Source organism: Lepisma saccharinum, chromosome 18 (genome assembly GCF_977018435.1).
Source record: "Lepisma saccharinum chromosome 18, izLepSacc3.1, whole genome shotgun sequence".
NCBI lineage: Eukaryota > Metazoa > Arthropoda > Insecta > Zygentoma > Lepismatidae > Lepisma > Lepisma saccharinum.
Window position 1 is genome coordinate 32,100,436 of NC_139246.1, and position 27,039 is coordinate 32,127,474.

General features: G+C 40.1%; 1 protein-coding gene across 1 annotated transcript; it reads left to right on the forward strand.

Annotated features, from left to right (window-relative positions):
* Positions 1-25,695, forward strand: LOC146002198 (odorant receptor coreceptor-like). Its single transcript, XM_083139915.1, has 6 exons — positions 1-168; positions 10,112-10,440; positions 11,626-11,725; positions 17,051-17,155; positions 19,050-19,205; positions 25,645-25,695. The coding sequence occupies exons 1-6, from the start codon at positions 1-3 to the stop codon at positions 25,693-25,695; spliced, it is 909 nt and encodes a 302-aa protein (XP_082996041.1).
* The last annotated feature ends 1,344 nt before the right edge of the window (positions 25,696-27,039 follow it).

Consider the following 27,039-nt stretch of genomic DNA (forward strand, 5'->3'; position numbering starts at 1 on the left):
ATGAAGGTTGAGGACCTTAGGAAGTACGGTACAGGGGCGATGTTCTGGACAGTGTTGAAGGGCTTTAAGCTCTCTGGCTGTTTCTTCTCCTTCCAGCTGGAAGAGAAGAGGCGCAGTTTCTGCAAGAAAGCCCTTCTGGTAATCTTCTCCACGATCCAGCTCATACTCGTAACTATACAAACAGCAGCCTGCTTTGCCGAGATTTTAATCAAAAGTGCCAAAAGTATGGGTCAAAGTATCTTCAGTAGTATACCGACATTACCGATTCTAGCTTTGTTCTACAAGATGTACTACATTATTTATAATAGAAAGTCGTTCTATAAAACGCTACGGTCTTGGAGTAATGGGCTGCACTATCACCCTCTATTGGACGAAATTGACGACAAGGTGATCGAGAAATCTTACAAGACATGCTTGAAGATTACTTACCTCGGATGGTTTGCTGGCCATTTCACTCTGTTCATGTGGACCATTAAGCCATTTTTCTTTACTGAAACCGAGTTTATTGAGCAAGGCAATACAACAATCGAAGTAACAAAGAGGCAGTTAATATTGCATAGTAGGTACCCATGGGAAATCAAGGACACGGAAAATTATATTTGGACAATTGTGCTTCAGGTAAGTTCGTCTTAGTCAGACGGAGTACAAAACTGATTTTAAATTGTTTTAACCATTTTTAAATTAAACTTAAATTTAGTACCATGGACAAACTTCTTGCTTAGAAGACACGAACAGATTTTTTTTTTCTGGCGCGACGAGACTGGTGATGAGGTGTGTCTAGTGAAGCTGATATCCCCTAAGGCTGTTGCTTCTCGTGCTGATGTAGCGGCACCTGATTCTATGGCCCAAGTTTCACCATGTTAGGTATGCATTTTTCTAATGGTTCGATTTCCATTTACGTGCCTTAATACATACTGCAGAGTTCTGGCAATTGCTTAAATCATGTTTCCCTGACACTGGATTTTTCGCTTCCACACACTTCTATCTATTTTTTGCCCTACAAAATGTTCGATGTTCAATACATACTTTCGTGGTTAGGTTAGGCTAGAAAGGTTTAGTTCTCTTAGCATTAAAGTAGTATCCCTAAATGTTTTCGTAGTTAGGTTAGCCGGTAGTCTGTGTAATGCTTGAAGAGTGCGAAATGGGGAGTTTTGTGCAAGGTACCTCCAACATCTCATTTTACCCGTACATTGGACATATTTTAAAATGAAAACTGTGCTGATTAGTTTTAGGAAGTTTCCAAATTACTTCTACATACATTCCCACTATTCTACGATACTTGCTGTCGCCCATGGCGAGCGCGTAATTCTTTAAGATTCTTTTACCAACATAAATATATTTTTTTTCTAAATCAAAAGAGTGCTCATTACTTTAAGGAAGGTTCAAATTACGTGTGACAATGATTGCCAAAATTATGCGATAATTAGTCTTTCCGCTAGGAGAATTTGAAAAATCATAAAACAATCCGAACCGTTACCGATGCTTGGATAGACAGATTGTGGCTGTCTTTACCTGCTGTCGCGAGGAGTGTGAATAAAGTTTTAGATCAGAGAATTCAACATTTTGTATTCTTGTAACTGAATCAGGATATCACTGTGATAACTCAAGCAAGTGACTGGGCACTCGTAGGAGGGTGCACACGACGAGGTAGCCGATGCAAAGTTAAACTGTTAGTCAGGGCGGGCAACGGTCCTAGTGTCGTGTTTCTTCCTGGCTGGCGTTGTGGTTAAGTGTCCATATTCTGTCGGCGGATATATTTATAAGATATACCTTTTCAGCTGAAGATCTGAATTGATGTTTTAATTCCACTTTATACACAGTAAGGCTAATCGGGACTGTACCTACAGTTTAAAGTGGGATCCGAACCACTATGTGCCTCTACCGGGTATCGAACCCTTGATAACAAGCCAACGACTGCGACATCGGGGAGGCACTTCTGCTAAAGATCACATGAGGTACAAAAATTATTTGTTCAGCACAAAATCTTCTTCTAGACACATAATCAAGTGAACTACCACTTCCATTTGAAATGTAAGAAAATCTTAACCAATTGAACCGTTATAGTTCTAGCAGATTCACAAACTTTTCGGAGAGTATTTAATCTGTCGTACAACTGCACAGTCGCCTCACTAAGTACCAGTGGCGCATCAATCTTTTTTCATTTGGTACGGGACATAGAACATGTATGTGTGCATGCATGTATGTATGTGTATGAATATAATGTTTGTAGTATGTACGAGGGCGTACTATAATGATTTACACTTTATTTTGTTTCAGGTCCCATGGTCCACCATTCGAGAAGTGAGAGCTGGCATATGAAGCTACGAGTCTAGTCTATAGATTGCAGGCAGCAGTACCCGAAAAGGATACCCGGCGTTCACATAGCAGCACGATCCGTACATCATTGTGAGCGGACTGTTGGACAACATGGAAAGCTATTATAATGGTCAATTTGGAAACGTTGGTTTCTATGAAGAGAGGGTGTGACCACAGCAGAGATTTACAGACGATTGGCAGCAGCGTGTGGTGAACATGCGCCTTCGCGGAAAACCATTTACAATTGGGTGGAAGGCTGGAAAGCAGGACGCACGTCAACAGAAAAAGAGACAAGTTATGTAAGGAAAGTGACTGTGCCAATACCAATAAACATTACACGTGTTGACGAAGTCATTCTTGAGAACAGGTGCATCACGTTTTCTGAAATGGAGGTAACCAGGGGCCTGTCCAGAAATACCCTGCAGTGAATCGTGCACGACCACCTTAATATGGGGAATCTGTTCGGCAGATGGGTTCAGAAAAAAAATACCAGGAAAATGGACAAAAGTGCTCCTGCAACACGACAACGCACGCTCTCACACCAGTCGGGAATCAACCACGGCCATTGCTGAAATGGGGTTCGAGGTCCTGCCACGCCCCGCGTACTCTCATCTGTAAATCTGTGCTGTGGTCACACCCTCTCTCCATAGAAACCAACTTGTCCCACGCTGACCATTATAGTCGCTTTCCATGTTGTCCAATAGTCTGGACGATAATGTATACACGTGCTGCTATGTGAACACCGGGAATCCTTTTTGGGCACTGCTGCCTGCTCAAGCTTCAAATGCCAGTCCTCACTTCTCGAAAAGTGGACCATGGAACCTGAGAAAAATAAAGTGTAAATCATTAAAGTACGCCCCTCGTATATGTGTGGGTCAAGGGCCATTTCATTCCAGAACAGCAGACGTCACCCCCTGTATATTAATAACAAATTTTGCATAATTAGACTATTTTTACGATTGTGTCGTTATTTTTAGGATGTAGTTTTTTAACACGTTGTAAAACACATATAATTTTGGAACAGATGAAGCTCTAGGTCTCGTTTGAAATTTAGCAACATGGAAAACCATGTTACATTAAAGTTTGGAAGGAAACATACATATATTAATTTGGTGTCTTAAAAAAATCCCTACTCCATCTCAGCCAGGAATGATACTGAGATGTGACGAGTCAAGACCTTGCGGAGTCTTATCTTGTTTTGTGTGGGATGAGGAAGAGTGCAAATTAGTTGTTTCAAAGTAATCCCAAGTAGGTAACCACTATTTCTATGGACTTAGCCTCAGTTGTATCATATTATGACGATTTTGTTTGTGGATATTATGGCATTCGACGACGCTCCAGTACATTTTTCACCTCAACTTGGTTTTTCCTACCTCATCCTTTGTAGATATGCTACGATCTTACGTGATATAGCTTAACCTATTTACTTTTTTTACGATCTTTCACGAGTTAAGTAACGTACAGGTCGTTCTCTTTCACTTCAGTTGTAACCTGTCACGAGGACATTTTTACGATCTTTTACGGACTAATCGAACCTACAATGGGAACAGCTGACCCACATGTATCCATGTCCTTGCTAATTCAAAGCATTTTTTTACCAATTGTGTAAACCGTTTTCGACATACATCCATTTCCGGTTGCCATTTTTAATTTCTTCCAGTCAGGGAGGACAGGGGACACCGAGACGATGATAACGCAAATAAACCATGTCTCTACAATCATCCTTTCCAAAGTTACAAGTGATCGGAAAAAAAATCATCAGTTGGCCCACCCCTTGACCTCACAGGACCACCAAATTTTGTACGCGTACTCTATGTTACCGAAATCGACAGGGTGGTTCAACGGTCTTTTTTTTAGTTATTTTTGCGCTATCTCTTACCGTTTCCGATATACGTCCACTTCCGGCCGCCATTTTTTATGATTTTGTAAACATTTTGGGAAGGGTCGCGGAATTTTGATAGGCGACGACAGAGCCATCTATGAGCAAAACGTTGGAATTTTGATAGGCGACGACAAAGCCATCTATGTGCAAAACGTTGGAACTCTCGGATGTTAGAATTCTGTCAACTTTTTTCAGTACGTCAACATTTTTTTTTCTCTTCTTAGTGAATGGATTAGGTGATTGGCAAAACGGAGAAGGGTAGACGATACTGTGGATTAAGGAGTCTTGTCCAATCCTGCAAAATGGATTGGTGAAATTCCAAAGGCGTATTTTGCTATTTTGTTCGGATGTGTTGTCATCACCAGAAAATCTCTTATAAATAACGTACCTGCAAATCTCACCTTCCTTGTAACCGTTGTGCAATAACTTGTTTTCAATTGCCTTTCGAAGGTAGGTAGGTGTTTTATAGTGAATTAGTGTGTCATCTTGACCTTATTGAATTAAAGCTTTCTCTCCTGTTTTGTGTCGTCCCCAAGAAAATATCTTATACGAGTAAATAACATTCCTCCAAATTCCACCGTCCTTGTTACCATAGTCCAATCCTAACATTAATAGCAATACTCATCCAATTATTTCAAGTGTAATGCGTCGTTTGATGGTGTTTAGACGTTTTTTATATGGAATTCGTTTTCTCCCGATCAGATCGAATATCGGATTCCTCTGATTAATTACCATGGATGAATGGAATGTGTAATAACTAATGTTGCAAGTTTATTTTCCTAGTGTGATAGGAGGGGAATAAAAAGTTGATTTCGGCACCTAAAAAATAAAGAAAGAAAATTATGTATATTCACTATCAGTATTGGTGCGAATGACATTTTGTTTTGATGGTGATAGAAAATAATGTGAATAATTGCTACTTGTTTTTTTTTTTAATCTTTGTCAATTTTTTGCAAAAACTTGCGATTTTTCTAAATGGTGCAATAAATGATATGGAAAGAATGCACCTATTTGTCGTCACCACTTCTCTCTACTATGCATTTTGATACTTTTAGGTGTCATCTATCACTCACCGTTATGACACTTCTAAACCTTGACATTTCTCCCACTCCCTTATATCTATTTTCTAACTCGTGATAATGAAGATTTTACATTTTGAGTTCCCTTTCGCGATAGAAACTGACTTCCCTTTCGGGGGGGGGGGGGTTGGAAGATAAAGAGATAAACTTATTACCCATCTGAATTATCCCCCCTTACAATCCTAGCTTGGAGTACAAATAATGTTGGATTCAAAAGTTTTAGATTTATGAGAAATAGACATCCATGTAAATTTGCAGTTGTCGATCGACTAACAGACTTATACGTAGAATACAATGGATTGCGTGATCACCCACGGATATACAAACGGTGATTTTTCTTCTTCGCTATTCAACAACATCTGTGACAGCCAGGCGTGAGAGGCTAATAATAACCCAAATCAAAATAGTACGTGTGTATTCTAGTGTATTCTTGTAATGTAGAATCTTCCATACCTGGTGAAGCTGCACGTCACTATAAAAAGTGCATGTCCAGAATAAACGTATCAATTCATTAACTTCAAGGATGCAAAACATTTGTGCAGGGGTAGTATAGTTTTCACTCTCAGCCTCATGGCTGTTACAACCCAACGCAATTTCCTGAAGCTATAACAGTCTACTTCCGTGCCACAACACGGCAAGAGTATGATTCGATAACTGTCACACAGACACTAAGAGAAGTCACTGGGTGGACCATACAAGTAGGTACAGTTAAAATAGAATTTCAGAATTGCATGAAATGATTCCTGGTAATAATATGTTTAAATTTTGTGTTTTTTTACAATGTCATCTCTTGTGTTATGTTTAACGATTGATTATATCAAGTACCGAACATTATCGAATGGCAATTCTCCAAACGTTAGACTGAAATGTTAACATTATCACAAAAAATCAATTTTTCATTTGATATCTTTCTTCTTCTAAAATGTCCTTGCATGGCCTTTCCAGTCTTCACGCTGCTTCCAACGCGGTCAAAAGCTAGAGGAAAGAATAAACAGTGAGGTCGATACACGCAAGATTCCGGCCGTGTGATTTGCAGAGAATTAGATGCATTGAGATGGAAATGATTGAATTGGTTTCGTTCAGGGATAGGGTGACAGATAGAAGGCTTCCATTACTAAACCTCGGAGTTTTTAAGAAACGAAGAGAATTAATTCGTTAGAAAGGAATGGTCAATTAATATATCAATTTTCCCAGTAATTAGGATTTGGCATCCTCGAATCTTCATGCAACAAGCCCCCACCCTCTACGAATTTATTTCCGACACGGTTCCCACTCTCGTCATAGCTCATGCTTTTTACAGATAACATCATAAACCGTAACAAGCGATTTTTCTAGTTTTTGAACATGCCCCTTCCATTCGCAACAGGGAAACTTATCTTAGCATATCGTGAAAATACTTCTTCTCTTTACATTGCAACGATGAGGATGAATAATGATGGTCAGTACCATGTGGTTTGGTGAATCTTGAAGCTCCAGGAAAATAAACCTGCGGAAGGTTTCCCATATAACAATGAAACACGCTAACACTGTAAATTGAACTGCGTGTAATTTAGATTTTCTTGAAGAGCAAACAGAAACCATGTTGCAAGCAGTGTGAAAACTAGAGCTTCTATGCAAATGTTAACATTTCAATCTAACGTTTTTGTGAATTGTTTATCGGTAATATTTGGTACTTGATTTAATCAATTCTTAAACAAAAAACACAAAATTTAAACATATTATTACCAGAAATCATTTTATTCATTCTAAAAATAATTAGGGACAGTTGCACAATATATTTTAACTGTATTTTAGATGGTGGAATTCGGAATTTATCTTAAGAAAGCTTATTTATTGATGAAATATCAATGTGTATGTGCTTGCCTATCTGAAATGAAAATAATACATCAGATATAATATGACTCTTGGCGAGCAAGAATTTCTATTTTACTTTTCTTATCTTTGCAAACTGATAATTCATATTATTAATATCCACAAACACGATGTTTACTTTTTACAATCTTGCTTTACTTGTTCGATATCATCTTTACTTCAAGAAAATGTCTCCTATTCCTTCCCGATCTGGTTTCAATTAAAAAATATGCGTATATATATATATATATAATATATATATAATTGTAATAGTTCTTTGTTGCGAATGAATCTCCATGTCTGTTTAAACAAGAATTCACAAACTGAAAATAATGTAATGAAATTTTATTACATGGCCATGAAAACTTTACATTTTAATGGAAGATGAACATTTGATAAAATACCTGGTATTTCCTTTGAATAAAATCGGTCAATGAATTTTATATTGAAATCTTATAGCCTTACAAAATCTTTGGAAATATATGCTTGACGCTATTGAATATTTATCGTTTAAATACTGAACGAGAAACTCTAAAGGAATTATAAACCCTATACCTCTTTACCTTAAAAGAAAACCAAATAACACAAAACATATTAACTAAAATGGAAAAGGCAAGAAAAACAAAAACAATTTCACTTCTAAATTGAAGAAATGCTTTATTTTCAATTATTTAAAAATGAGTAACATTAATTTCACTTTTCCAACACAAAAAGCAAAATAAACAAAACTATTTTTTTCCTCTACATTTTCCAACAAACATTGGCAAGCGCCATAATACTACATAACAACATTTCTTTCCTTTCACAATATCACACACCCACAATATTTACTCTTTACAATCTTGCTTTGATCATTCGATATCATCTTTACTTCAAACACATGTCCCCTATTCCTTCCCATTCTAATTTCAATAAAAAACATGCATATATATAATTTTAGTAATTCTATATTACTAATATAAGAAATAGCGGGAAAATAACTCGAAAAATCCCCCCCGTCGATTTCGGTAACATAGAGTACGCGTACAAAATTTGGTGGTCCTTTGAGGTCAAGGGGTGGGCCAACTGCCGATTTTTTTTTCGATCACTCGTAACTTTCGAAAGGATGATCGTAGACAAATGTTATTTTTTACGTTAGCATGGTCTCGGTGTCCTCTGTCCTCCCTGACTGGAAGAAATTCAAAATGGCGACCGGAAATGGATGTATGTCGAAAACTGTTTACACAATTGTTAAAAAAAAAATCGAATTAGCAAGGACATACATACATATAGGTAAACTGTTCCCATTGTAGGTTCGATTAGTCCGTAAAATATCGTAAAAAAAGTCCTCGTGACAGGTTACAACTGAAGTGAAAGAGAACGACCTGTATGTTACTTAACTCGTGAAAGATCGTAAAAAAAGTAAATAGGTTAAGCTATATCACGTAAGATCGTAGAATACCTACAAAGGATGAGGTAGGAAAACACAAGTTGAGGTAAAAATTGTACTGGAACGTCGTCGAATGCCATTAAATCCACAAAAAATCGTCATAATATGATACAACTGAGGCTAAATCCATAGAAATAGTGGTTACCTACTTGGGATTACTTTGAAACAACTAATTTACACTACTATGAGATCTCTCCTATTCACGTCTAGAGTTGTAAATGGGTCTTCTTCTACGTCGTTTTGTAAATGTACTTCGCGCGGGGTTTCGAAAGTAAGTCAAATGTATTTTTCAGTTCACTATATGCTCAGATAAGTTAATCGCGAAAGAATCGTAATGGTTAAATTGGAATCTGAAACAGTGTGCAATTTTGTTCTCATGGCCCTCGAGATAACAAAGCGACAAAGACTATACCCTGTTTTGTAATTGCGAGTAATGATATATGTACTATAAACATTTCATTTTTAATGGGAAGGGGGTGATATGATATATCCATTCAAACTAGAGGTTTTACAAGCCAGTAAAAAGTTATTTATGAATGCTTGTACTCACTTCCTCCTTTTCGAGGTTTCCAAGAAAATCATTAAAATGCCTTTAAAGCGGCAGTATTGCATCAAGATCATACTGTCGTCTAAAGTGAGTAGTTCACGTGCCATTGCACATGATTTTAGTCTGATACATGCACGAAGATTTGAGCATTATGAATGGTTATCTCGAACAATTACAGTGTGACGCTCCAATGGAATTAAAAGTTTTTTACAGTGACAAAGATAATACGGTATGCGCCAAAATATACAGTACTGAAGCTCGCGCACCTCGAACACGCATGTGCGTTTGTCGATGGGGCATAGCTCCAGGCGCTCGTGTTATCAGTAGTGAAAAGGAAGTTATAACTCGCTAATAGTGTGTATGTAGTGTTTCTTTAAGGATAAATAAACTCACAGATGACAGCAATGTAATGTTCGTCTTTTAATTTCAGTACTGTATATTTTGGCGCATTCTGTATTTATGTTCATGGTCAAGTTAATAAACATTTATCATGTGATAACTCACTTTAGACGTGATCTGTCTCACAACGTTTCAATAATGTTGTGACGCCCCTTCCTGCTGAAACAACTCTGGGGAAAGTACCTTATTGCGTAAGATACTGTCGATAAAAAAAAAATGGGTCAACCAATCGCGTTCCACACACCACACCATTAAGTTACCAGCACCAACCATTTGACTTGGTTCTCACCAATGTGCGTTATCAGATGACAAGAATAGCATATTCTGTTTACTAACTTCCCCATGAACTTAAACATTAGCTTGATAGAATCCAAACAAGGTTTCAACGACAGAGATCTGCGTACGTATATAAGTACATTTCAACTTCCATGATTTAGCCTGAAACACATTAAGCATTTAATCGCATCAAGGAAAATCTAGTTATAATTCTAAAATAATCTCTCAATAAAATAGTATAATTTTCTTCTACTGTACCTAGGTATATTAAGTGCTAAAATACATCCTTCTGCGTAATGAATCTTATTAGTGTTTTCAACTTCTCCCTATAGGCGGTGTGGGTATGGGTAGCCTGCAGCCTGACGCTCTCTTTCGACATGCTGGTCTGCGAGATGATGTACCACGTCTGTTGCCAGCTGAGATTGTTAAAGGATCTTGTCACTCCGTTGGTCATTCTGGATTCGGACGAACTAGCAGAAGCTGAAGCCCTGATCCCCCCTTCGGAACCGAAAGGCTTCAAGGATCCTGAGATCCGAAGGGCATTTGATGATCTGACCCTTCGCTTGAACATTTATAGGAAGAAGTTGAGGTTTGAAGATAAGCGAGAGCTTGTACACAGCCTAATTGAGTTCTGGGTCGAGCGTCATCGCAGCATTATAAGGTGCGTAAAGATTCAGATTCTTGTTTTTGGAGATATGAACAAGTGTTCTCGGGTTGCGAGCCAGGTTTCCTTGCTCAGAGCAATGTATGCACTGGAAACAATGTACGCTAACACCGATGTAATCTGGCTGGTAAGCCGAGAACACTTGTTCAAATCACATCCCTAAAAATGCTGCAATTCCTACTTGTGAAAAGAGTCATAAACCTAGAAGTGTTGCCAAATATTAACTGTTTCCACATTTACAACCACCTCTTTCTGCATTAACTATAGCTCCAGAGCGTAGTGGAAACATGAACTACAAGTGTGCTGTTCTGCTCTTTGCTGACAATGTCATTAATTTTCATTCATATTTAAAAGAAACATGTTTTAACTTGAAAATACATATGTAAGAAAATTCAAAATACATTAGATCCTTTCTCTTGTAAGCAATTACGTAACGCGATACGTTATGAAACATGTATCATACGCATCATATATCATATTGCATTTTTACTTCTATTTCTGTAATAAACCATAATTCTGTTCATTATTTTTGAAATACACAACAACGTAACAATAAAGAACTAATAATTGTCGTATACCGACTGAAGATCTACGCCTGACCTGTACTGTGTCAGGTGTCAGACCTTATTTATTATATGTTGTCTAACGATATTCATGTGTCTTGTTTCCATCTTGTATGCTGTTAATCCGCATCGTCCTTCGTGATGAAGAAAGGACGTGAATCGTTTGTATTATGATGGACTTTGTTTATACATATCGTGTTAATCAGTTTGAAAATTATTCACTTTTGCTTGTGACTTTAATCTGGTCGTATTCTTTCCTCCACACTCCGGAATACCGAAGAACCTGCACTAGACAATAATTTCGCTACTCCCATTCTGGAAAAAAGGTTACAAAGTTACAGTCCCTCTTTTCAAAACAGTAATTGGTAACAAGAAGCTGGTCACTTCCAAACAATGATCCAATTATCTAAGATCGATTATTCATTCAAACAGGCAAGCGTACTAGGTGATTTTCAAAGCAGAAGAAACCTGCAGGTCCTTGCTCTTTAAAATAATCTAATATAAACTCAGAAAGCTTCTTATATCAATCATTGCAACTAAACATTTGTTTATTAAACGTGTGGATATTGTGAGTGATTGAAATGGTCATTTGAAATATTCATGGGTTTTTTCATTGCAGATATGTTGACTCAATACAGGAGACGTACGGAGCAGGGGTGATGATGAATATGCAACACTCAACTCTTGCACTCACACTTATCGCCTTTGAGGCCAGTAAGGTAAGTGAAGAGAAATGACTTTCTCCTCAGATTCTTCAGGCACATTGCAAGAATATAGTTTCAAAGTGTTTTCATTGCCATACCTTTCTGATATTATTCTTTCTTCGTTTTCTCGTTGCGGAAGACGCAAGAATTTCCGTCTAATTTATTGTCATAGTTATGCAAGTCCTTTTAAAAGTATATATAACTGGTATTTACAATGATTCTTTAATGGAGATAGACGGCCGGAGGAATGGAATAGTGCGGCTCGGCGGTACGACTGTCACCATTAAGACACATGGCATGTTACACGCTAAGGCCTTGGTGGCTTCTGATGGTTTATTCTGAGTGTTGCAAATTCTATAGCGTACAAGTAAAGGGAAGAGATGGGTGGGGTACTGAGCAATCTTACATGAGCTTAAATGCATGTAAAATAAAAACAAAATGATTTTCAATAAAATCACTAATAACACCAATTTATAATTCAGTACTTATCCTATTTATATGTAATGGTGATAAGGATAGTAAAGGAGGTTAAGATTCCCCACAAAAGCAAATACACATCTTTACCCAACGTTGACATTTTGTCTGTTGCTCTACGGCGCAGGACAGTAACGCTGCTGCTCTCTAACGGCGAATAAAATAATTAGCATCCCAGCGTTTTTTGCAGGCGATCTGCAACGACCAGCGGATTGAAGCACGGGGATAGAAAGAAAACACCGTTGACCCTCACTGCAATAGCACGCACTGTAGATATCAGGGCGTTGCTTCATCGCTGCTACAACCACATGTGCGTCTACTCACATACTGTGAAAACTTGCAGGTTGTATTGAACTTTTTGACAGACAATGATGAATTAGCTTTTTTGAAACAATTAAGGGGAAAATTATTTGTATATGTTCGATCATTAAATAGGAAAATAATTTAAAAGTTACTAGCAAAAATTATGAAATTTCAGGGTAAAATATCCAATCGTTATTCAACGCTGCAACAATATCAGTAACCGCTCCTGCGCCAAAGTATCTTATGGTTAGTTATGGCCAGTTTGAGAGGACCGACGTGGTAGGAGGCCGTGACGTCGCTATGGAGGGGACAGAGCTTGGCTGAAGTAGATGAACGCTAGCTATTCTGTGGGAGATTCAGAGAGGGAAAGGATTTTTATTACTTTGATTGTTGATTGATTGATTTCGTATATTTTACTGGGCACTTTTGCCACTTTAAGATAATTGATAAGATGAGGATGAGTGATGACATGATGGAATTGATGAAGTGACACACAAAAATACTCATTTTCAGGTCTGGATACGAACCCGGGACCCCTGGCGTTGGTGTTCGCTATGCCAACCCCCCGCCACGGAGGACGGCTTTTATTATATTGAGAAGGTGGAAAATATCAATACCTGTAAGCAGTGCTTTCTTTTCTGGGAATAAATATTCCGGAACTCTGTAAGTTTGCAGGGCCTCCCCGATGGCGCAGTGGTAGCATAGTCGCCTTGTCAAGGGGTATCGGGTTCGATATTCGGTGGAGGCACATAGTGGTTCGGATCCCACTTTAAACTGTAGGTCCAGTGCCGATTAGCCTTACTGTGCATAAAGTGGACCTAAAAGAACTAGTAAGTTCCAGTCAAAAGACATACGTCTATCTAATGTGTATGAAACATTTACGGGGAAATTATTGAAGAAACTAATAACCATCACAAACCTTTAATTAAAAAATAGTAAAATATTTCTGAAATGTCGAAATTTACTCTTATAGTGTCTCAGTGAAGGGGTACGCATCACCTTAACTGAAAATCGTTAATATAGAATGAAAGTTAAAACTTATCCCTATTCTACTGTAATATATGTGTATATATACACAAACACACACACACACACACACTCACATACACACACACGCAGTGTGTCATTTTAATGGCGCCGCCCACGAACCACAGAAATGTACAAAGGACATCAAGACAAACAACTTTTCTCAGTAACATTTTTCTTGTTTGTGCGTTGTTTCTGCGCTATAGTCGTTCAAAAAAGCCCGTCTTGCGGCCTGTATGCTGGCAACCCAACACAACATTTGATCGAATCTGTGACGTCATTTCCTGGGGTGAAACAGCGCACGGCAGTGTTGCAAGGAACACACAAGTTTTGTGAAAAATGACAGACCACCAGCCATATTATGAGCTGTAAAATGAATCTAGGAACGCGTCCAGTAGGCGAAACATTAAGGATATCACAACCTACCACAGCCAGAAACCCAGCTGTCATCCTAGGGGAAGGGGGAAGTGAACCAACGATGGGAAAAATGTTATAAAAAATAACATATTCAAAATGAAGTGTTAATATCGGATTTTGTCTCAGCCTACAAGCCAAATATCATCATCATTTACAACAAATTTTGTTGGACATACGGCTTACATATGGCTGTTTACGCTCAGCATTCAGGCTGCTAGACGGGCTTTTGTGAACGACTGTAGCGCCGAAACGAGGCACCAATGAGAAAAATGGTACTGAGAAATGTTGTTTGTTTCAAGGCCCTCTATACGTTTCTGTGGTCCGTGGGCGCCATTAAATTGACACCCTGTATATATATATATATTCGTCCACAGTATACTATGCTATACTAGATTTTCTTCTCGATGTATTGGCGTTCTGAAATAGACTTCGATTTCAGTTAGGTTCGTAGACAGATTTCAGTGGGAACGTAACCTGGGAAAAAAAATCAGGGCGGGGAAGGGGAGAGTTGAGTGTGTTTCTACTATCCACAATATATTTATACATATTTATATGTTAAATGCTTCATGTTTCCATTTTTATACCTCATGGGCACTTCTAAAAAAAGGGAATGCACCAAAACCTTTTTGATGCTCCACTGTGTTTCAGCATGTCATACTTTATACCTACCACAGTCTAACTTTCTAAAATACACTTGGCTAGGCTTATGACGTCCTTTCACGGTACTATTTGTTACCTGCTTAAATCTAAGATGTTACACGACTTGCTTGGAGCGCCATGGCGTGGGCTACAAGATTTGTCATCAACTTTTCTTATCTGAGGAAGTTTACACCTGATTTCAGACATATTTTGTTCACAATTGCAATCATGTGTAAAGAATCAGTTGCTTTGAGTATGTAATTCTTGTGTGAAGAAAACATTTTGAATAGAAAAACAAATTTCAAATTACTAGAAAGCATTTGTTTACCATCTGGCGATGTGAGATGGATCATTATGTAGCTACGTCAAAGTAGGGGCTCCGTACGTACAAAGCAGTAATAATTGCACTTATAATTGAAAGGATTGCTTACTATAAAATACTTTCGATTTTCTTTTAAAAAATAGTGTTTTCTTAGCTATAGGTCTTTTCAGTTCTTACGGCGGGCGGTCTACAAGCTATACTGGAACCACAAGGAAAGAAACCTGCGGAGAACCGCATCGCGCTGGCGGGTGTGGGAAAGGGCAGAGAGCCTTCAGCGAGGCTCACGTCAGTGTTGCTAGGCCTATTATTTCTCGGGAGAATTCCTTCATAAACTATTGCTATGGAACCTCCAACGGCCTGCTCAAAAACACGATTCCTGCTCATCTTATTTGAACATGGAGGTGAGAGGTGGAATGGAACTCCACTCAGCAGTAAAATGTGTCATTTAAGCTGTGAAATTATGGCAAACGTCTACTCAATTGTACTAGGACATAATAATTATTATTATTTTATTACTATTACTACATTACTATTTTTAGATGGTTGTATTTTATCCCAGACCAAAATCTATTTCTATTGTCGTTATTTTCCGTCTCTTTTGTGCCGCTACGGGTACGTATGACAATAAGGATGATAGAAAAACTGATGAAATGGATGAAGTGACACAAACACAGTGAAACGTACATGCCTTGCAAGTTACAACCTCTGACTTCGTAGCTTAGGTAAATTATTTTATACATGTGTGTGTGTGTGTGTGTGTGTGGATGTGTGTTGTTGTTTTGTGAGTGTGTGTATTTCTAGCAGATGGGGAGGATAGGTGGCACCCTAGCATAAGCGTTGTTATCTTCAATTATTGACGAAGACCTGCTGTAAAATTCACAAAAATCATATTTCACATACGTAATGCATTTTCTCATTATGATGCAGGACGGATGCCCACCACTAACGATATCTGTTCACCGAACACCAACAGAAGGCAAATTGATTTGTTATTGTCAGTATTCGACTTGAAAGATTGTGGTTGTGAACACAACTTTCTGTGAATATTCTTCGTGAAAATAAAGGCATCGCAAACCCCTTGAATCGTTGTTGAGAAAGGCAAAACTTGAGGATGTTTTCCACGCACCCTCTTAGATTTTACCACCGGAAGATGCGGAAGAGATGAAAGGCACTGGTCGGATCCCTCGGACGGTTTACTTTCTTTTGTTTGAAACACGTCCACTTTTGAAATTGAGATGTTCGGTTTATTTTCGCTGGATTTAGGACCATTGTTACAAAAGTATCTGTGACGTTTACACCGTAAACAACGCTCGCCATTGCTGCAGGGGGCTTTTTCTGTGACCCCTTGCTTGGCGACTCTAGGTTATTTACAACCTATCTCGTCTCTGTGTCGTAGGTGTTATGCAATTGCTATAGTTTTAGTTATTAAATGGCTTCCTGCTCTCTAGCGCCTCTGGAAAGCCTTTAAGGGGCCAAGCGCGGCAACACTATTACGGGGTAATATGCATCGTTTACCCGCCTGATAAAAATATATTGTTTCCCTCTCAATGGAAAAAAAACTGCGGACGTCCTTGCCCTCTAGTGCGCACGCGTATGCCGCCCTCTCCCCCCGTCGAGAACGTCGTTCATCCGCTACTATTAGATCATCGGATTTTGTAGCAGATCTTCTGGTTTCCCAAGGAACAATCTCTCGATTTTTTCAATTCTGACATGGCAACACTGCCCCGAGCACCGATAACGGCAGGGAAGATGCGCGAACGCTTTCCACCGAAGGTTTTTTTCATGTGGTCGGACTATAGCAAGATAAGTGCAGAGCGGGGAATACGCCTCAGACCAACCAGAGAACAGCGGTGGCGCCGAGATTTCCGACGTAGATGGAATAAGTACTAAGTGCCCTCGTTCTACAGGCTGCTGCGTTTCTTATCGCGCTGGATTGGTCGCATCCCCGTTCCTCAATTCCCTTGTCAGCTTGTAGAACGCCCGCCGTAAGAACTGAAAAGACCTATAGTATTTAACATTAAAATTTGTGTTTTAAAATTAAATAACATTAATGAATTATGTGTCGCAAATTAAAAATGCTACTGAAACTACACAAAACTATTCCTGCACTTGTAAATAATACCAATCCATACGATAATAATTTTAATTTATCTTGACAGGAAACAGGAGTTTCGATGTACGCCATTAGCCTAATTGGCCTATTTCTCTACTTTCTTGGCTTCGTATACATCTTTTGCGCATTTGGGGAACTATTAATACAAGAGGTAAGTAATTGTTGGCGTTTACGTTCTTGATGTTTTTATTTATTTGTTGATACTATCATGGGAAAGTAGAATAACAAAGGAAGAGTAGAATCGATAAAAGTTTCTCACATAACGGATCATAAACCTTTTCGAGCAAGGCCTCCTCATCTCCAGGAAAGTATCAACTCGGGGCAAGCCCCGGCACCTACCGACCTGTTGGGTGAGATGAGTTAAGGCAAATGGATCATAAACCTTTTCCTGCTCCCACAAAAATAGGCAATAGTTATGCTGGAGAGTTCAATGAACAAACCGATCTGCTCTCTCACATAACGATGAACTGACGAGAAAGTAAATAGATTAACATAGGTAAACGACTGGGGAAATATCTACAAAGATGATGAATTATTCTCATTTTCAATTGTTTGGATAATATTATGACTTAATACTTAATTCAGCCTATTTATACTAAGAGTAACTTCTATGTACATAACTTTCTTTGTGTTAATTGAAGTTAATTTACTGCTAGTCTTCGTTTTCATCACTAGTGCCATCTTTTGTTATTACCTTAAATTTTCAGAGTAAATGGAAAGATAAAATATTTTGTTACGAAACTAAGATTGTGATTTCTGAACACTAAATATAAACTGACTGAGCAAAACAAACTCACGGGATACCCACCTAATATCTGGCCGGGCCTCCTCTGGCCCTGCGGAGCGCAGCTATACGTCGTGGAAGTGAGTCTGCAAGGCCCTGGTACACGTCCGGAGGCAGTTGACACCACACAGTCTGCAGAGCGGAAGCCAATTGCGTCCTGTTCGTGAGTGGAGGATCCAGTGCACGGAGCCTGAGTTCAACTGCATCCCAGATATGCTCGATGGGGTTCATATCAGGGCTCAGGGGTGGCCACGTCAGTCGTTGGACCTTCTCTGCATGCTCTTCAAACCATTCACGGACGACATTGGAGCGATGTGGCGGCGCATTGTCATGTTGAAAGACCGCGATTTCGTCAGGGCGTTGAAAGGCCAAAAACGGGTGGAGATGGTCTCCCAGCAGCTGACGATACCGCGAACCAGTCACCGTGTCTTCTAGAACAACCAGGAGACCCAATTCATTCCAGGAAAATGCACCCTAGACCATGACTGATACTCCACCACCCTGGACCACGCCCTCTTGGCGTGCGGGATCCATCGCTTCATGCGGTCTGCGCCACACACGGTGCCTCCCATCGGCATGGTGCAGTTGATACCGTGACTCGTCGAACCATATGACGCTACGCCACTGTTGCAGTGTCCTTCCGCGGTGATTGGTGGCAAATTCACGCCGGAGTGTCCGCTGACAGGGGGGTTAGCAGTGGCACCCGTGTAGGGCGACGGCTCCTATACCCGAGGGCACGCATGTTCCGACGGATTGTCCACTGGGAGACGTTTTTAGCGCGGCCAGTGTTGAATTGGGCCGTGATTTGTTGCACTGTTGCCCTCCTGTGTCTGTTGACCATTAGCCCTAGATGTCGCCGGTCTCTGTCATTGAGGGCGGCTTAACGCCCTGTGTGGTGGCTGTTGTGGACTGTGACGCCTTCATCCACCCATTCTCGGTACACTCTGGACACGGTTAAACGTGGGAAGCCGAATTCCGGCATCACCTCCGAAATCGAATGTCCCATGCGTGAGGCACCCACCACCATGCCCCGTTCGAATGCCGTCAACTCACGACGACGTTGCAATGCACACGAATCACTCACAGAGCCACTTCCCACAACGTCTCACACACAACTGCAGCCGTCGCGCAGTCCTGCAGGGGACGTGGAACACACGTGGTGTCCAGCCGCGAATCCATGACCTGCTATCCCACGAGTTTTGCTAGGTGAGTGTATTTACTCTGGAATATAATATGTAATTATCTTCTTTGTTTAATTCAGAGCAGCTCCCTTCTGAGGACGGTGTATGACACTTCGTGGTACAACACATCGTACGACATGAAACTCTTCCTGAAGGTGGTTACGATGCAGTGTCAGAAGCCATTGAGGATCACTGGATACATGTTCTTCACATTGTCCGTGGAGTTCTTTTCCTCGGTGAGTTTCAACAAAAGACTCGGATCAATTTGGATTTGCAATTAGAAGCTACACTGAAAATACGTTTGTGCTGAATCGAAATCTCTAATTAAAAAATGTTATTTAGTCGAGGAACGTCATGCAATACTTTGGCCATCTGAGGAACTAATTGATACAAAAAATGAAACGAACTGCCCTATGGTAAAATAATGTGAGAAATCTTTCTCTCTCTCGTTCGCCGTCATCTTGAAAAAATGACGCCAAAATTTCACCTTTAAAAGTAAAACGAATAATATCTCGAAAACCGTGCATTGTATACAAACGGAGAAGATAAACAAAGTGAAAGAGGGAAATATTTGCTATATTATGTTCTTTTGTGTGATAGAGCGACCATAAATCTTCATTAAATTACAACGATTCAAATGTTTCCCTTAATTTTTAGAATTATTGCAAAAGTTGGTTACCGACACAAGTAACAGCAAATATTTAAGATACTATGTAATTTACGTTCAAACTTAGAGTCAGAGGTTGAGGAGATATGTAATTTAATGTAGAGTCATGTGTTTCCCTTCATTTTATATACGTATATACTAGCTGATTGTCCGCCGTTTCCCAGGTATTTATTTATCCCAATCTTCTATTAGACAGGAAATTAATGAATTCTAACTATAGGGTAAACTGAACTTGGAGTTGAACGGCATTGGTAGTGTCACTATTAATCTTAGCGGCCCCGGAAACTATAGATTTCACACTAATATCGGTCGTTTTCGATTATTGTTACATATCACCCCTTCCCACCCCCGACCCTAGGGGTGCAAGGGGTGTATTGGATTTGAACGGCATCGGGAGTGTCACTATTCATCTTAGCGACCCAGAAAACTATGGATTCCACATTAATATCTGTCGTTTTACACCCCACCTCCACCCCTACAGGTGCCACGGGTGTCTCAACCACACAGTACTACTTTACAGATTGTAAGTTTTATGGATACCAAGTTTGGTCATCGTGAATGACACCAATTAGCTTAGAGACTCCGAAAACTATGGATTCGACACTAATGTAGGTCATTTTTAACATTCTATTTTTCAACCCCTCTCACCCACATCGCGATAGGTGATGAACTTGGAGTTGAACTGCATTCGGAGTGTCACTATTCATCTTGGCGACCCCGAAAATTATGTATTCCACACTAATATCGGTCATTTTCGATTATTTTTACATGTCACCCCCTCCCACCCGCCCTAGGGGTGCCAGAGGTGTCTTACCCCCACAGTATTTATTTCGAGATTGCAAGTGATACGCGTACCAAGTTTGGTTGAAAGCGCTCCAGGCGTTCGAGAGTTATGCCGGAACGAACACACCACACATACAAACACGTTCATCCATTTTTATATATTAGAAGATTTTCTGCAGTGTTTCGTTCGCTTGCGTTTGTTGCATGTTGATTTTGTTGTTTAAAAATGTATGCACACAGTAGTGGTGGTTAGGTGTCTAAACTGAGAGGGGCAAGGACAGTTTACTTTGTACTTACTGCAATTAGATAGAAAGGGGCAACACCTCTGCTGCAAGTGCACGTCTGTATGTAGTAAGAATGATGACATTACTAGTGGCTTTGACCCGAAATCATCTGCCCGAATTTTCAATACGATTATTTCTAATTGCTGTAAGTAGAAAGTAAACTGTCCTTTCCCCCCACACCCTCAATTTAGATATCTAATCATCGCTACTGTGTGCATACATTTTTAAACAACAAGAACAAAATGTAACAAACGCAAGTAAGGAAACACTGCAGAACAATACATGCTTACCAATATCATAAGAACTGGATCACGCAAAATGTAAGGAAATACATGACTCTGCATTAAACTGTATATCTTCCCAATCCTTGATTCTAAAGGCACGAAACAAAATCCATTCTCTAGAGGAAATCATGGGCTATGAATTTGGTCCAATGACTTGTGGACGCAAATTATATAGTTTCTACATATTTGCTGTTATTTGTGTCGGAAACCAACATTTACGCTAATTCTAAAAAAAATATGAAAAATGTTTGAAGCAGTGTAATTTAATTAAGATTTATGGTAGCTCTATCAAACAAAAACCACAATTAAGCAAATTTTCTGCTCCTTCATTTTTGTGCAAAATGCACCGTTGTCTTTCCAATATATATATATGGAACAACCTGCGAAGAAAAGCGGGAATGCTGTAGCTAATAAGGTGCACGACCGCCTGCCTTTAGCTTTCAAAACGGCCTGCAGTCTTCGAGGGCAAATACAAGTCCTGGATGTTGGATAATGGGGTCATGCACCATTCTTCATGCAAAACATGATCATAATCCTCCTCAGTGCCCTTCTGTTTCTGTCACTCAGTGTACATTTTCATCCACGCAGGTGTTATGTCATCATGATCTTGGATAGAGTCCCTCTCGAGACGCAAAATTGCATGGCTCCTTTGATAACAGAGGCGCCTGCAAGGCGGGCACAAACAATTTGCCCTCTTTGAAACACTGTCAGCTCGGACATGATTCACCATGAACTGCACTGCACGCTATCTACAGTGCAACTGTCGACTCCTACCAGTCCGACAGGGTCCTATCTCACGGGTCTCACTTATCGAACAACACTTTAGCAACCTTGTGTACTGACGTCACGGGAGAAGGCTTTTTTAATTTTAGGATACATGCCTACATTGTTAGGCAATGCTAGCTAGGTTTAGTTTTCTTAGCGTAAATAATATTTTTTAATTGTATTTATGCTAATGGAACCTAACCTAACAGGCCTAACCTAACCTCGTACGCATTCCTCGTTTGACGTCAAAATACAAGGTTGCAGAAATGAAGTGCGAACGGGCAGACTGACGGCACAAAACAAAAGAATGTCGCACCTCGTCCGATTTCAAGTGGAAAAATTGAGTCAAAAGTACCCGTTCCTATGTCGTGTACGATATTGATTGATTGAGTTGGTGTTTTAAGTTCACTTTATGCACAGTGCCTCCACCGGGAATCGAACCCGGGACCCCTTGATTACAAGGCGACGACACTACCACTGCGCCATCGGGGCATATATATATATATATATACGGGTGTTTCTAAAGGTCGTTTACAACGCTTGGGAGGTGATTCCTCACACGAAAACAAGCAAAAAGTATAAGTTCCATTTTTACGACTGAGGCTTCGTTTCCGAGATAGGAGCCTCGCAAAAGGTGACAAAGTGAACGTCACACCTAACTGGGACGAATACTATCACAGATAGAGAGGCGGTTCCAAGGGAATCATAAAGGAATCGTATGTGCTCAGTCCGGAAGTCACTATGAAAAGTTCACTGCACGCATGCGCAATGGAGTCCTCAAAGGAATTGGGGATTTCCAGCAACAACAATGCATGGAAAAGGTATGTAACGCAGCAAGAAGGACCGTGACAATGAGAAATGCGTTCAAGACAACACATCCCGACCTCAAACATCAAAACATGACCACCGAACACAAAATCCGAAAAGTTGAGCACGGTTGCATACCCCAGTTACACGCGAGGAATGAACGAATCATGTCATGTAGCATACGAGAGACAGGAGGAGGGAAAGAAAAACACAATATCAGATGATTGCGACAACGTGTATTTTTACACGCGACAACTACGTAATATCCCCCCCCCCCACACACACACAACAAACAACAAATGCTACAATATATTACGCACAGACAGTCCGTGTCACTGTACACCAACTGAAGATGTCACTTTCACCACACAAAGGGGGTGGGGAGCAATACCAAAAGTGTTCTCACTGGTATTTGCCGAGGGCAATAATCACAGACGGTTTTCAAAATGTCTGCCGTTTACTTCTACGCAGAGATGACAGCGACGAATCAAGGATTGTCGAGTACGAGCAAACAAGCCAGGTGTATCTGCTACCGTCGCGGCTGCGACGTTGATGCGAGCAACGAGGTCCTCAGCTGATGTGACAGGTGTATCGTATACGAGGGTTTTCATTTCTCCCCAGAAGAAAAAATCGAGAGGGTTGAGATCTGGCGACCTCGGTGGCCAAGGCACAGGCTCATCCCTACCAATGAACCTATTGCGAAACACGTCATGCAGGAAATGTCGTACATTACGATCGAAATGAGCTGGTGCACCATCGTGTTGGTACCACATTTCTTGCCGCAGTGCCAAAGGTACGGTCTCCAACAGTTCAGGCAGAACCTCACTAAGAAATGCATGATACGTGCGACCATTCAGGCGAACAGGGAGAATGTATGGTCCAATTAAATGATCATGTACTATCCCGCACCACACATTCACTGAAAACCTGTGCTGGTGATGGGCCACAAAAAGTGCATGTGGGTTGTCAAAGTCCCATACATGACTGTTTCTACTATTGAAGACATCCATCCTGGTGAAAATGGCTTCATCTGTCCACAATACGTTTGCCCCGAAGTGAGGGTTTGTGTCCAGCTGATGCAACAACCATTGGCAAAACTCCATACGAGGGCGAAAGTCACGAGGTAACAGTTCTTGTACTTTCTGCAGTTTAAAAGGGTGCATTCCTTCATCTGACAACACTCGCCAAACATTCACATGAGACGTGTTTCGTGCCCGAGCGAGCACTCGCGTACTGGTGCCAGGATGTTCTGCGACCGCTGTTAACACATCTTCTGCAAACTGATGTGTGCGTACACTTCGGGGTCTTCCAACTTCTTGTCGCGGTGGTAACACTGACCCTGTTTCACGCAGTCGACTGTCCACTACCTGAAAGAAGGTGTGAGACGGTAAACGTCTATGTGGAAAGTGTTCTCCATAAAGACGCCTTGCCTCACGGCTATTACCACGTGCCTCCCCATACATGAGATGCATGTCTGCTAGCTGCTGGGTCGTATACGCAGCCATCTGTGTAATAGGGAGCTGGAACTGCAAAGTATTGTTTTTGTTTAACACTGGCACACTGCACAAATTGGCCGTATCACCGTACGAACACCACAGACCAATTGTTGCGATACTTGACTTGCCCACTCCACCACGTCAACTTCTTTCAATGCAACATACTAGTACTCTTCAATGCGTATGACAACCTAGAGCGAACTGCTGATCATATCCCAGCACCTGCAACACGATTGGGACGACTGCCGGAGAGAACCAACCCTTCGAGCTCCTCTCGCGGGAACAGCAGTCATGAAGGTCAAACGTAGACTACGAGAGCCAGACTTGCCTGTGAAGCGCTTCCAAAACTGGTCTCTTTTACGTCACAATGATCGCGTGCGAACACTTTTGGTATTGCTCCCCACCCCCTTTGTGTGGTGAAAGTGACATCTTCAGTTGGTGTACAGTGACACGGACTGTCTGTGCGTAAGATATTGTAGCATTTGTTGTTTGTTGTGTGTGTGTGGGGGGGGGGATATTACGTAGTTGTCGCGTGTAAAAATACACGTTGTCGCAATCATCTGATATTGTGTTTTTCTTTCCCTCCTCCTGTCTCTCGTATGCCACATGACATGATTCGTTCATTCCTCGCGTGTAACTGGGGTATGCAACCGTGCTCAACTTTTCGGATTTTGTGTTCGGTGGTCATGTTTTGATGTTTGAGGTCGGGATGTGTTGTCTTGAACGCATTTCTCATTGTCACGGTCCTTCTTGCTGCGTTACATACCTTTTCCATGCATTGTTGTTGCTGGAAATCCCCAATTCCTTTGAGGACTCCATTGCGCATGCGTGCAGTGAACTTTTCATAGTGACTTCCGGACTGAGCACATACGATTCCTTTATGATTCCCTTGGAACCGCCTCTCTATCTGTGATAGTATTCGTCCCAGTTAGGTGTGACGTTCACTTTGTCACCTTTTGCGAGGCTCCTATCTCGGAAACGAAGCCTCAGTCGTAAAAATGGAACTTATACTTTTTGCTTGTTTTCGTGTGAGGAATCACCTCCCAAGCGTTGTAAACGACCTTTAGAAACACCCTGTATATATATATATATATATATATATATGTTGTGTGTGTGTGTGTGTGTGTGTGTATGTATGTATGTATGTATGTATGTTAAGTAGGGGCTATACGCTGGGTGATCGAACACTTCCCATATAAACTGCTCCAGAAAGTGTTGGGTTACAGCGCCGAGTGATTTCCATCTCTTCCCTGCATTGAAGAACTGGCTAGGAAGCAAAAGCTTCCACACCAATGAGGAGCTTCAAAACAACGTTAAGGCCCATCTCACATCACTGGCGGCAACGTTCTTCGCAGAGGAGATCGGAAAGCTCGTCCCACGATATGACAAATGCCAGTATCTTAACGACGATTATATCAAAAAGTAACCAGGTATGTACGTACATAACTTTTGGTAATAAATTAATTTTGTTACTAACACTTGTCTTATGTTTATGGTCCATGGAAGGTTGAAAAAAAATGGCCCTCGTATATAAATGTACCAGTACCAGTATATTTTTATCAATGTTTATTAATGTTTTATTCTTTCAGCTGCTGGGCGTGGTAGCAACTTACTTTCTATTCTTGGTTCAGATCAAGTAAAATAATTATCGTTTTTCCTGTTGATACTAGAATGTGCCTGTCCCAATGATGTATTATTCTAGCTTGGAAGTAGAACACTTTATCTAAGCAATGGACCTTCATTGCAACGCTGCTAATAACTTTCGCATGTTACAACGAACAGCTATTTACGTCTTTCATAATGTGTTAATTGTGCACTAAATGGAATACACTATGTTACTGCGAAATTAGCTTGTAATGTTTATACTCAATGCTTCTTATTATACTTGTACTGTAAAACTAATAATTGACAAGGTTATCAAAGATTATAATATTATTTCATACCTTTAAAGTTATGTGTACTGATATACAGTGCAATTGGACTTAAGAAATGTCGATTGTATGTAGATTTAAAAACCAATGTACTCTAATTTTGTAGAAAATAAAATTGCATGCTTCAAATAGCACACAGCAAGTTTTTTTTCTCGAAATCGTGTTTTTTAATAGGAATCACATTTTGTTAATGCGGACAATCAACTTCGAAAGTAAGTGGTGTAATCTACATATAAACACGGTGGAAGCACATAATGGTACGGATACCAATTGAAACTGTAGGTCCAGTCCAAATTAGTCTTTTAGTGCACAAGGTATAACAGTGCATAACCTTACAACAAACATCAGTTGCAAATAAATGACATAGGGCTACTAACAACTGTGCAGATAAATTCGGCACTGTGAACCACTAACAGTCCTCTCTAAATTCGCCACTGATGTAATACTCCAACTAAATTCAGCATGGGCTTTTAACATTATCGCTAAATTATCTACTGGGTAATAGTATTCCTACTAAATTAGGTACTAGACTAAGAACGCTGTCTTTAACACATTGACTGCCGTGTGTATGATATGTCATACACATGGCTTCTTGCTTCTGGGCCACGTGTATGCTACTCCATACACAAACAAGAACCTGATTCTTGGCCGCGTGTATGGAAACGCATACACAGTTCAAGCAAAACTATATGACTGTTAAATAGCCGTGGCGTACAGCTAAGATGGGGCAGTAATAATTTTAATTTCTGTAATGTCTTACAAGAGTAAAAAAATCTTCAAAACTTTATTTACGCTTACGTATTCTTTTCACTAGTACAAATGTATTGACAACTAAAAAAGAAGGGTAAATGTGTAAATACATTCTTTTCTGGTTGGAATTCACAGCAAACGATTATACATTATGGAATACATTGCTAGTACATCATAATTCTTACAAAACGATTCGTTATATAATATTTTTTTGTAAACTTGTTCCTTGTAGATATATAGATAGATATAAGAATTACATATTTTATACTGAACACTTTGGAAGTTCAATGATTTTTGTTGAAA